Source organism: Protopterus annectens, chromosome 10.part0 (genome assembly GCF_019279795.1).
Source record: "Protopterus annectens isolate FY-2018-M chromosome 10.part0, PAN1.0, whole genome shotgun sequence".
Taxonomy (NCBI): domain Eukaryota; kingdom Metazoa; phylum Chordata; order Ceratodontiformes; family Protopteridae; genus Protopterus; species Protopterus annectens.
The window spans coordinates 1,074,261,487-1,074,273,967 of record NC_056744.1 but is presented as its reverse complement, the minus strand read 5'-3'; the positions used below and the strand labels follow the sequence as shown (position 1 = coordinate 1,074,273,967).

At 39.3% G+C, this 12,481-nt stretch overlaps 1 protein-coding gene across 3 annotated transcripts in view; it reads left to right on the top strand.

Annotated features, from left to right (window-relative positions):
• The window catches only part of ATPAF1 (ATP synthase mitochondrial F1 complex assembly factor 1), a 683,947-nt gene extending 676,590 nt beyond the window's left edge, over window positions 1-7,357 (top strand). For all 3 annotated transcript variants that reach the window (XM_044085819.1, XM_044085820.1, XM_044085818.1), the window contains one exon: window positions 6,847-7,357. In XM_044085819.1, coding sequence (XP_043941754.1) covers window positions 6,847-7,023 — 177 coding nt within the window. In that variant the 3' untranslated portion in view covers window positions 7,024-7,357. The remainder of the gene's footprint in view (window positions 1-6,846) is intronic.
• Window positions 7,358-12,481: the final 5,124 nt, after the last annotated feature.

The following is a 12,481-nucleotide window of genomic DNA, read 5'->3' as shown; positions in this document are numbered from 1 at the left end:
TGTACCTGCAGGCATCAGATCTCACTCCACAAGGGCCACAGCTACCTCTGCAGCTTTCCTCAGAGGAGTTCCTACCAAAGATATTTTGGAAGCAGTCACTTGGAGTTCTGTACATACCTTCTCCAAGCACTACCACCTACCATTATACTACAAAACTAGAGCAGGCTTTGCCACTGCAGTCTTGCAGGACATCCTGGCTCCTCCTAGCTCCTCCTAGTGCCTACCACCCCTCTCTTAGCTTTGGGATTCTACCCATCTGTTATGACTGCAGCTGTATGCACGATGAACATAGTACAGTTTTGTACCTACCATAAATGTAGATGTTCGAGTGCTAATACAGCTGCAGTCCAGGTTTCCCTCCCTCCTTCCCCTCTTGGGACAGGCCTTTTGGCTAACACCTCCTCATACAACCTGATTGGGTTATTCATTTATGGTGTATTTGCTTGCAACTACTGTATTTTGATTATATTGCATTGCTTTATTACATAAATTTATGTATTGCCTTCCTTCTGGGGGCACCTGACATCTGGGGCAAGAAAAACAGAAGAAAATGGCGTCGGCTGGTTCCTTTATACCCCTGTCGCTCTGACGTCAGGGAAGAAGCGATGACAACCGACGCCGGACCTAGACTTTGATATTCGGCCGACCGAGGACCCGCCTGACGGCAGGAGAACCCATCTGTTATGACTGCAGCTGTATTAGCACTCGAACATCTACATTTATGGTAGGTACAAAACTGTACTTTTTTCACTATCTGACAAGCTGTATCCCTTTCCTTTATTGTTTTTTTTTTTTTTTTTTTTTTGAAGTCTGTTGTGACTCAATTACTTTTCTTTGCAGGAGACAGAGGTGTGTGTGTGTGTGTGTGTGTGTGTGTGTGTGTGTGTGTGTGTGTATAAAAGTTGTAAACTGTAAACAAAATGGCATAGGAGGCCATTTCTACATGGGGTGGGCTAGTCAGTGACATGTATTTCATTTAACAAGCTAGTGTCTGTAGCTAACCAGGATTGTTTGGTGTGGGGTACTTGTGTTTGAATGTAGTGGCCAGCTAGGCCAGATAGAGCAGTGATCACTCAGTATGGTGACATGATCTGAATGGACTTTATTTTGTCTGGAATATCTGTAATAAGCTCATCAAGAACACTGTTTTACCTCTGGCAGGTTTAGGTCTCATAACTTGTTGAATTTCCTGCTTAAGGTTATTCAGTGACAAAAATCTGTTTAAATGGGTATTTAATATGCCACCTCAGTCTACACTGAGATCACTCAGAATAATAAGTTAATGGTGGGAAATCTACTGTATGTCAATATCCTGTTAATTGATTCTCAAAACATAATAACTGGAAGGTTTCTGGGTGACTTCAGTTGATGTCACAGGTGGAGAAGAGGTCTGAGCATGTATGACCTCAGAATTATAGCCTGGGAATGCAGTGAGTTACCCCAACATTGGAGGGTGCAGTGTACTTACCCCTTTGCAAAAGGAATGTTTTTGTATGGTTTATGACATTGAGAGGGTTGCTGCTTTGAGTTGTGACTTCAGAGAGTTCAAGATGTTTTAGTCAATTAAATGAGATTTGATTATCCAGAGTAAAGTCAGGCTTTTATGGAACATGATATCATATACAGATTGACTGTAACATTGCCCTACATACTGTGTGAGCTTCATTCTTTCAGTGCATGATGTGTTCTGCCCGTAAAGACAGAAGTATATTGATGGTAACAATTCAGGTTAGATTACACCTAACATAAACCAAGCATTCTTCTTGAACGTCAGTTTGCAAGCATATCAAATCCAGTGCCTGGCTTTGAGCATCATGTACGGCTTAGAAATCAATGTAAATATTAACAAACTTTCCCAAAGCTACTCTTATGAAACTATTGCAACTGACCCTGGTGGGAAATAGCAAGCATTTTTGAAAATAATTCAACAATTTGGTAGAGTAAGACAGAGCCAGACTTTATCGCTTCTGCAAAATATATTGTGCAACAACTCATTTTCTTAATGTCCAGGTCAGCTGAAAGACAAATCAGCAGAAAGCATGTTAGTTTCACAACTAATTTTCAGTTCACTTAGCTTTCAGTGGCCATAGCAAACAAGTGGTCAGAAGAAATTTAAAGATATAGGGATCCCTCATCAAATGGTTTCTTCTCTAATCCTTTAAGGGTATATACTACACATTGCTAAAAAATATATTAATACATTATCAGTGCCTTTTTGGCACTTGAGGTTTTCTCAAAACTCTAGAATGATGCCATTGTAATTACACTACCAAGCAGGGACTAAGGGAGCAGTTTAATTCAGTAGGCCAGATCCACTGCTATATTTGACTTGAAAAATGTTGGAAAGCAGTACTAGTCGACTAAAGGTTTGCAGTGAAGCTTATTATTCGTTACTGAATGGCAGCTTGGATTCATAAAAGGGTACATTACAACCACTAAGCTGCTGTTCCTCACAAGCACTATAATAAAGGCTATGAATTAGATAAAATGAATGGTATGGTGTGGTGGTTATAGACTTAAGAAAAGCAGTTGGCATGGTAGTCTTGACAAGCCAGAACAGAATTTTTACTGTTTGTGGAGTATGTGCGTCTCTTAAAGACATTGATGTTAGAACGTTGCATATCTTATGATTTGCCCTTTTTCATATAACAATTACAGTAAAGACCTTATGAAAGCTGATAAGGCATCCACAGTGTTTGAAGCATTTGTATGTATTCTGGTGAACACTGCATATCTTTCTTGATGTCAGAAGTGAGTTGGTTTATTTTTCAAATAATTGAATAGACAGAAGTACAGAAATATAATTCTTATTTCAAAAGTCATTCATTATTTGGAAAAAGGTCACTGATTTATTTTTCACTACCATAACTTTTGACAGTCCCCTCACACTGTTTCATAGAAGAATAGTCCCACTGCAACCAGCAGGAATTCAGATAAGAAGGAAACTGTAGATTCTGGATCCAAAAATCTGATTTATCCCTTAGTCAAGAAACTTGAAAAGGTGCACAGTGCTACTTTTCTGCATATTTGAGGAATGGTTTTGCATTTCAGGACGAGAAGAAAGACAGAATAGCAGCGGTAAGGGAGGTTTCCTGTTGTATTTCTGATCATCCTTACTTGCTTGTCCCAGAACTAAAAGAAAAAATAAAAATGAAGAACAGTGAATGTCAGTAATAACTCTTTCCCTTATTCTCCAGCACTCCCACTTCCACTCTGTGTGTTTGTTTATATATTTATTACTGTTTGATGACATGGTTGATCTGGTCAGCTGACCTTTTTCAGTCACAAACAAAGATGTTAGAGCAGAGAATAATAGTTAAATAGTTAATAACAATATATGGTGTATGTCCAGTATTTACAACCAGGACATTAGCTGCCATCTAATTGACATTTAAATTAATACAGAGGCTAATGGTTTAACACATCATATCAGAAAGTAATACAAGTACCAAGTTTCCGGCCTATCTTGTATACCTGACTGGAAATAAAAATGAAACTTTCAGTATTTGTGAAGGCTGACATAGTTGCAGACCATTGTCTCTAAAGCAAGAACAGGATAATTGGCAGAGAAGATGCTTTTTAAGCACTTTCTTGAAGTCTTGGATGGACTCCTGATTTTTTTTTTTTTTTTTTGTAATTCCATAGGACAGTTGGGATACAATAAAGTAACATGATGTACTAAATTTAACCACTCCTGACAACATCAGAGTGTGAATGGTGAACCTGTACTGTAATGTTGTTGTTACTAGAAAAGGAAAATGTGATACCCTGTGGAGAGTCAACTCATCAATTCAGTCCACATGCTAGTATATCCACAGTTTCCTAACAAGGGAAGCCACTGCAAAAGTCAGAAGTTAACACACTCATAAATGTGTGTATCAGGGAAGCATAGCATGTGTGCTCAATGATGTCAACAAATGAAAGACATGCCCCATAGGAAATGAACCCATGACTTTCCTTACCAGTTCATTAGTAAGGGAAGCTACTAAAGCTGCCACAGTAAAAGAAGCCATAACTCACATACAGCTTGGAAATTTAGCACATGTGCATACTGCAAACCAAAGTTTGTAAAACAACATACAACTCTAAGGGGATTCTAATCCCCCACACAGAACATTGGCACAGTAAAAATAATCGCAAGAGTACACAGGGCCATTTGAAGGAGTTACAGTAAAGGCATTAACTGTGCTTTATTATAGACTAGTATGTACAGTGACACTTGGGTCGTTTGCATGACCGATTAGTGCATACCAAAGATTTTTTTTTTCACTTTTGCCATAGGACATGGGGGCCTTTTCACTGTGGTTATAGCTCGCCATTGACATTGCATTTGCCTACTGTCACACAATGCATGATTGCAGAAAGGTGATTTTTTTTTTCCATTTTTCATAAGCTGTTTGTGGGCATGTGTGTATTGTGTTTGTTTGTTTTATATATTTATTTTGTCCAGGTTGAAATGGGAGTACAATACAGAGATGAAAAGAGAAAGCAAGCAGAGGTGTAAATAAGGTGAGTAAATAAGGAGTGAGCAGTATAGAGGTAGGATAGGAGCCCATATTTCTCAAGTTCTTGCCTCAACAATGGTAAATTAAACTATACGTACACTTGGTTAGAAAATGCCAAACTCCCTAACAGAATTTATGCAATGGTGATTGGAATGCATCATTGCAGGGGAATGGAGCACATTATAACAGGAAAATAGAAATACACATGAATGCATTTGAGTCCATGATTTTGTCATTCAGTTATCTCCCAGGGCATTAGCCAACGCCCCCCCCCCCAGCACATTGTAGGAGAATGGAATACAGGTGCTTGCTGGAAACTGCATGTTATAAAACAACATAATAACCACAGTGGATTAGAACCCTACTCCTGGTGTAATGAGAATGGAGTCATGACATTGTCATTACATTGAACCACAGAAGTCATTACAGGGGAAGTATCAAGTTTACCATATTTCATTATTGCTTGGTAACACTCATCAGAGTGCTTGGCTGATTTGTATGACTAATGGCAATATCATTTGCACATGTCAAGCATTTTTCTTCATTTTCGCCAGAGGCTAGGAAGACTTATTTCCCAGTGGTTACATACATGCTTTGATGTTGATCTTCTCCAACTGTCGCCCAATATCTGATCACAGAAATTATTAGCCCTTTGTGGGAGGCTGTGCATTGTGTTTATGTATTTTTGACCGTATAATAAGTTGGAAGTTGGTGTAAAGGACAGACATGAAAAGTGGAAGGAAGTAAAGGGTGGAACAAAAAGTGAGCAGGTGAAGAATGAGCAGGTTTGAGATGGGACAGAAGCATACCTTGCAACATATTATTATTATTATTATTATTATTATTATTATTATTATTATTATTATTATTATTTTTGGTACCCTTAGACCTCATCAAACTGGCCTGGTCACCAGTGCCCAACACCTGTGTCAGATGTACCAGCTATCCTCCTACCCCCAGACTATTCCAGTGTTCCTGTGGCAGGTTGTGGATCTTCAAGGTGCCTTGGGGGCTCAGCCATCTAGTCTTCCATCCTGGGGTGTTCTTTAATATGTCCTACCCGTTTCCCAAACCCCCGATGCTTGATGACTACATCTGAGGCCAACTCCCCTCTTTCGACCATGCCTTTCTTTAGGCAGCATCAATAACATGTGCCTACCTAAGATAAGCATGCCCATCCCTCCTTGTAACTCTATCACCCACCCAGGCTGCTAATCAAACCCGGGTTACCTGAGTTTTAGTTAGGATATTATCCCTGTATTCCACCAGAGCAGCTAATACTTCTCAACTTCTCAGCTTAATAATTCTGGTGTCCTACAACAGTATTTGTAATTATTTACTGACAATAATTAAGTATTTGTCATACAACATTTTTTACACTGAACACTTGTAGCTAATCGTGTATTAATGAAGTATTTGGGAAGTAAAGTGATATCGGTGGGAGTAATTTTTGTCCGATAGTTGCCCTTTTATTTATTTATTTTTGAAATGGGATAGTTAGAGATGGGTTAGCAGGGGAGGGTAGGTCACAGGGAAAGACAGACATGATGGACATAGTGTGGAAGTAACATAATGGGGAAGGGGGAACACTGTGGAGAAGGAGCCGTTAGATAGAGGGAAGACAGTAGTGAGGTTAGGACTGCATAACATAAAGGGATGGGCATACACACAAAAGGGAGGGAACAATGTGTTTGGAGGTAGGATTAAGTGTTTGGAGATGCAGTCTCTGCCAGATTAGGCCAGGTGGGAGGTTACTTATTACCCTGTGAACCGTCGCCACTGGATCTTGCCTTAGAAGCTTAACAGTGTTTGTTTGTGTGGGATGCAGCCGAATACATTGCTGGAGCATGGTCTTTTTGCAGCCAGTGTGGGCATCCAACATCAGCTCATTTTCTTAGCAAAATAATGCCGTCCAGAATTTGCATTATTGGAGATGTAACAGCCTGCGGCATCAGGCCTCACAATACCCTGGGTGGTCTGTTATTTCTCCAGTAATGCCCACTCTATCTGGCATTAATGCTTGCTTAAATACTGGCATAAACTGACCTTAGAGTGACTGTCTTTTACAAAAAGAGGGCAATTTCCACCCACTCGTAGCTGAGAAGGAAACATTTTTTAATGATGAAATGCGTTGTATGCCTAAGGAAACTTAAGTATATCTGGTTTAATCATACACTTGTTTGTAAAACACAAGTTATGAAACAGTATCTCACATAGCTCATGTTTTCCAGTAACATTGCTTAAACTGCAGAAAAAATCAGTTTGCTAACCTCATTAATAAAGTACTATTTTCTCACCAAAAACAGTATTTTTCTTACTAATGTATATTACTGTTTTACAGGGTGTCCATGAGGCCCAGTGCTTAGCCAGCCAAGTGCCACTGTTCTATGCAACAGATCGTCTGGAAACATTTGGATTGGTGGAGACATTTAACCATAAGCCTGATAAGTTCAAGCATATGTCTGTTATTGCTGAACTAGAGCACAGTGGACTTGGGGCTAGCAAAAGTGTCCCATAAAAATAAATGAATACCCTTCAGAAAATGTGAATGATTTGTACACAGCTTTTGGAAAGGCTTTCTAGTTCCATAATGGAATGTATATCATCCAAGAAGCTTTCCAGTGAAAATTTACTGATGATGCAACTTTAGATTATTCCACTGTCATTATTCATCCATGCTTTGTACAGGCCTCACTGTGTTATGAGCTGAGACATGGAACTCTGAAATCCAGTTTGTGTTGGTGACTGAGATTGTAAAAAGTATTTGCACATTTTCTTCTTTAAGTTGTCCTTGTGTAAAAGGTTCTTCATTTCTGGGTGCTAAAAAAAAAAATAAACAATTTGTACTAAAATGAAAGTGCATATATTTCTGCAAATTGAATGTTGTTAGGACACATTGTTACACAGAGAGAGTACAGTTTAAAGTTATTAATAAAGTGTGTGTGTGTGTTTGGACGTTTTTTTTTTCTATCATATTGCTTGACTGTACATGATGGTTACTGTTGATGTGACACCTCAACCCCAGTTTTGAAATGGGAAAAAGAGGGTTGATGCCAATACCAGTTTCCATAAAAATCTAACTTAAATTAGTATGGGTATTTTTTTTGTGCTAACCTTCCTAAATACAGATTTCATTCTTGAAATCAAAAGCTTTTTAAGAAATAAAAAACAAAAAAATAAGTAATGGTGGAGCCCTGACTCTCTGGTATGGAGGGATGAAGCTCTAACTACAACCAAGACACTTTGATTAAAAGTATGGGGACTAGAAGAACCACAGCAAGGAGGATGGGTGCGATTGGTGGAAGCTACTGGTACACCCATCCTGTGTGTGTGTGTGTGGGGGGGGTGCACTGTGACTCACCTGCTGGATGAAACTTACAACTAGGCATTGTACCCTTGGAGCATAGTTATAGGCCTGCCACACATAAGCTTCCCCAGTGCAAGTGCACTAACTGGTGAAGTCAGCATGTGGAGGCATACTTCCCACAGCAATCTGCAGTTAGTGAAGTTCAAAAGAGCCATCACTAGAAGAGAAGGGTAGGCTGCTCTATCAAGCTTGGAAGCTGGCTCACTCCCTATTGTGTGATTCTTACCATAAGGGAAATGAATGGGCCAATTAGATGTCCTGAGCAGAAATTAGTAGGTCACAGAACGCTTGTCCTACCTATAGATGTTTGTCTCTAGCCCCCAAGAGAAGAAATTTGCTTGGTGAGTAATGGCGTTGAAATTGATAAAAATCTACACTTCGACATTCACATGTCACAAACTATCAAAAAAGTCCATCAAAATGGGAACACTATATAGGCACAAGAAATCCCTCTCGAAACAAGCACGGATTACCCTAGCCCAAACTCACCTCTTGTCTACCCTAATATACGCTGTTCCAATTCTTACCCAGCTTAGAAAACTTGACCTTGCCAGACAATCATGTTATAATAAAATCGCCAAGTTTGTAAACAACTCCATCTTTAGAACCCACCATTGCCAGGCTCTTAGGGAACTGCAATGGCTGGAACTTCCCCAGCTACTAACCTATTACCAATTAGTCATTACCTATCACCAATTAGTCATTGCCTACAATGTGGCAACTCATCCAGAAAAAAAAAACCTGCACTATGCCAGCTTCTCACCCACCATAATACAAATCATCCTCTCCAATCTTCTGACAACCCCCTCCTCTGTAGCTCTAAGTCTAATAATACTGCAGGAAAAGCACTGTTCTCTTACCCCATAGCTAGAACATGGAATAATATCCCTCCTGGACTGATTTCTGTCCCTACTTCTTCTCACTTTAAAAACTCAGAACACACTTAAAGAATAAGTGGCTATGCCCATGTATTACATAAGTCCTTAAATTATTCCACTTATATACCTCACTTCCTAATATACTTACTGTAATATATATTACAGTGTAGGTCTTCTCTTAATGCTGATTGAATTTGTATACTTATTCTATTATTAACCATGTGTAACTATTTTTCCTGTATATATAGGTCTTGTTATGTCTTTATTTTAACATATTGTTTGAAAATTCTTTGTATACTGTATTTTACCATATTGTGTAAAATTTTATTTACTGTGGAGCTTTACTACCCGGGCCTTCTCTGAAAATGGACCTGTGTCCAGTCGGACCATCCCGGTTAACAAATGTAAAATAAAATAAAAATAAAAAAATGTATGTGTAGCCATCAGGCAGATCTGGCAGAAAAGTAAAAAAAAAATGTCCACAATTTCATCCAAGGTTTAAGTTTGCTGTTTGTTGATAATTACCCAAGTCCGAGTCCTTGCAAATCCAGTACTGTTCTACTTCAAGCATATTATAACTGTTCTGGGCTAAACTAGGAGTATTAGGTCCTCTATTTTATACCTCTTGCACTATCACCCTGACAATGTAACTGTTGGAAACATGGCTGGCTTGAATCTGGTTCACCAATTTTGAGGTCACATAAATAGGACTTTACAGTGTTTGAGCAGACTACGAAAAGGTGTCAGCAATGTGGCCTTAAAAAAGCTGCTGTAACCTTACTTGATCAGTATAAAGAGAGAAACTCCTTCATTCTTTCTTAAAGTAATCCAGCTTAAAACGCTTGCAGTTGCACATATTCAGTTACCCACAGACATTTATGTCTCATCTTTGGAAAAATAAAGCCTTAACTTGGCTTTTAATACTAAGTAAAAATCATCTAGAAGTTTACTTTGGGCAATTGTAGTCATTGTTTTGCTTAATCTCTTGCTGTTCACCATGACCACCAAAACTGACAAGTCTTCTAACCATAAAAGTATCCAGCTACTTTCCTCAACACCAGACCTAACTTCCCTTTTAACTGCAATGATGGCTAACACTGTCACCAACTGCTCGTCTGGTTTTGCTGTCTAGTGTCATTAAAGTAATCAAAACTCAACATTTCTGCTTCTCATGAACAGATTTGCTCTGAACTCCTTTATTTCTTTTCTTGAGAATATGTTATCTCCAGTGGATAAGTTAGCTCTGAATAATGATTTAGAATACTTCAGTTCAGAATTTCTTGCCATATTCAACATTATGGTGTCCATTCTTTAATGTCGCAGTCATGAGGTTAACCACCCTGGAGCTCCACACATATTGAGTGTGATGTTGACAAAAAGGGAATGCCTCTGGTTGCTAGCACAGTGGCAGAGAGAGAGATAAAGCTGTGACTACAGACCAGGCAACATAGGTTTGATTAGTAGCTCAGGCGCTTGAGGCATTAGTGGGAGAAGGATGAGTGTACCCATTCTAGATGGAGGAGGGGAGGGGTGTGTGTCAAGGAGTACACCAAATGGTATGATTTCCTTGGTGGAAACCAGGAAACAATTGAGTGCTTCTGCAGTTGGGTGGGGTGGCTTGCTGACTTCAACCTTTTGTGGAAGTGAGGGACAATTCAGTGCAGATTACCCACTTCACATCTCATCCCAGAATGTTGCTGGCCACATCAAAGAAATGAGATTAATAGGAAAAACTTCACCACAGCAAAATGATGCTTTCCTATGAGGCCTTACTCTCTTTATTGGCCCCAACCCATATCGGAGAAATTCCAAGGGTATAAAGAGGGATAGGTAGACTTATTGAATGAAGAGAGGCACTAGAGTCTGCTGCATGGTGGAAAAAAATAGGGCAAAAAAACAAAGACTGCTTATGATCAGCATATCAGAAAACCAAACCATAACAGAATTCTCATGCCATGTGAAGCGACCTTAAGTAAATCAAAATTATCTATTCTAAACAGCAAGCAGCTATACTTGTTATCCCAGTAAAAAATAATACCCATATAACTTATAAAGATTTTGGAACTGCATTAACTGTCCTGTGTCCACGCTATTGTATCACTCCCTCCTATTTTCTCTGTTGTACTGCTGACCAGATTACTAAGCATACCAGTCATTATTTTCACAACTATGTTCAGCAATTTACCTCTAGCTACACCCTGTCTGTAAGGAAGAAAGCTTTAATCCTTCCACTTCAGATGTATACAGTGTTGTCTTCTCTGTCCAGCATGTGGATTATTGGATCCAGTCTTAGTGCCTTTTCTTCCAAGCTCTTGGATCTGAGCCTCAGGCTCCTCCCCTGAACATAATTAACTCTTGTCCCCTGCAATACCTGAGATCTCAGGTTCTATATTATGTTATCGAATACATACATCGAACGTGATGTGGTCGACACCATATGTTCGAAGTTGCAAGTATTTGAAAATTAAAAAAACAAATTAAAAAACAGGAAAAACTTACCCCTCTTGCACCCTCCCACATACCTTGCTCTTTAAATATACCAACTCCAAGATCGCACTATAGTGCAGTAAACAGAAATCTTCTCTACAGAGATTTTCGCTTTCATTTTGAATACTTGCAAATTCAAACATAAGGTGTCTCCCGTATAGCATTCGATTATGTTAGTATTCGATAATGTAATATAGACCTAGATCTCATTGGCTGCCTATTTGCAAAAAAAAAAAAAAAAAAAAACACCAAAATTACCCATTCTAAAGATGTAAAACTTGGCTATGATATAAATAGGACATGCTGGAGAGACAGGTATGTATCTCAGAGACTACCCCTTCTCTGGAACAGGCACCCTATTGGATGGGGAACAGGAAATTCATCCCGGGATTGACACCTTTGTCTGTAACAGACTCCGGCAGCTTGTAAATGGTTCATCTCCCAGGCCCCTGATTGTAAATGCTTCATCTCTCAAGCCTGTGCTTTAATTATCAAGGGTAACGGAACTTGTCAGAGATTTGGGATGCATTGCTTGACTTAGAGGCCCTTGTGGTCATTATCTTAGTACACACGTATGAACCGTTGAACCTATGTAATGTCAAGACATGATCCTCAGCACTCTTTTGTTAGATATTCCCTTTGCTTTTCCCCATCCAACAAAAAGAAAATACCTGATGTTCCACTATTTCATATAAATTTGTCAGAGTTGTCAAATCTGCTAGAAAAGTGAGTTATCAGGAAGATCCCACCAGAGTAGCGAGGATCCAGAGTCTCTTCAAGATTCTTTTTGGTTCCAGGAAAAACTGGGGACCTCAGAGCCATTTTAGACCTCACCTACATAACTGAATTCAGGAAATAGGCAAAGTTCTGGATGGTCACGGTACAGCCCATTTTACCTCTTCTGAGGATGGATGACTGGATATGCTCAGTAGACCTACAGGATGCTTACTACCATGTAAAGATAGCAAGGCAATCCTAAAAATTTCTCCACTTTTGGCTGGGTGCAAGTCTCTGCCCATTAGTCTCACCATAGCCTTCATGGTGTTCGCCAAGTGCATGGTACTTGTGGCAACTTACCCAAGACTGCATGGGTTTTGGATGATCTCAAATCTGAACAGCTGGCTGCTTGACTTATCCCACCTTAGATCAGCTCATTCAGTGCAGGGAGTTCTTGCTATAGTTCTGTCATGACTTAAGGATTACAATAAACATGATGAAAAGTTAGCTGATGCCGACACAAGCTG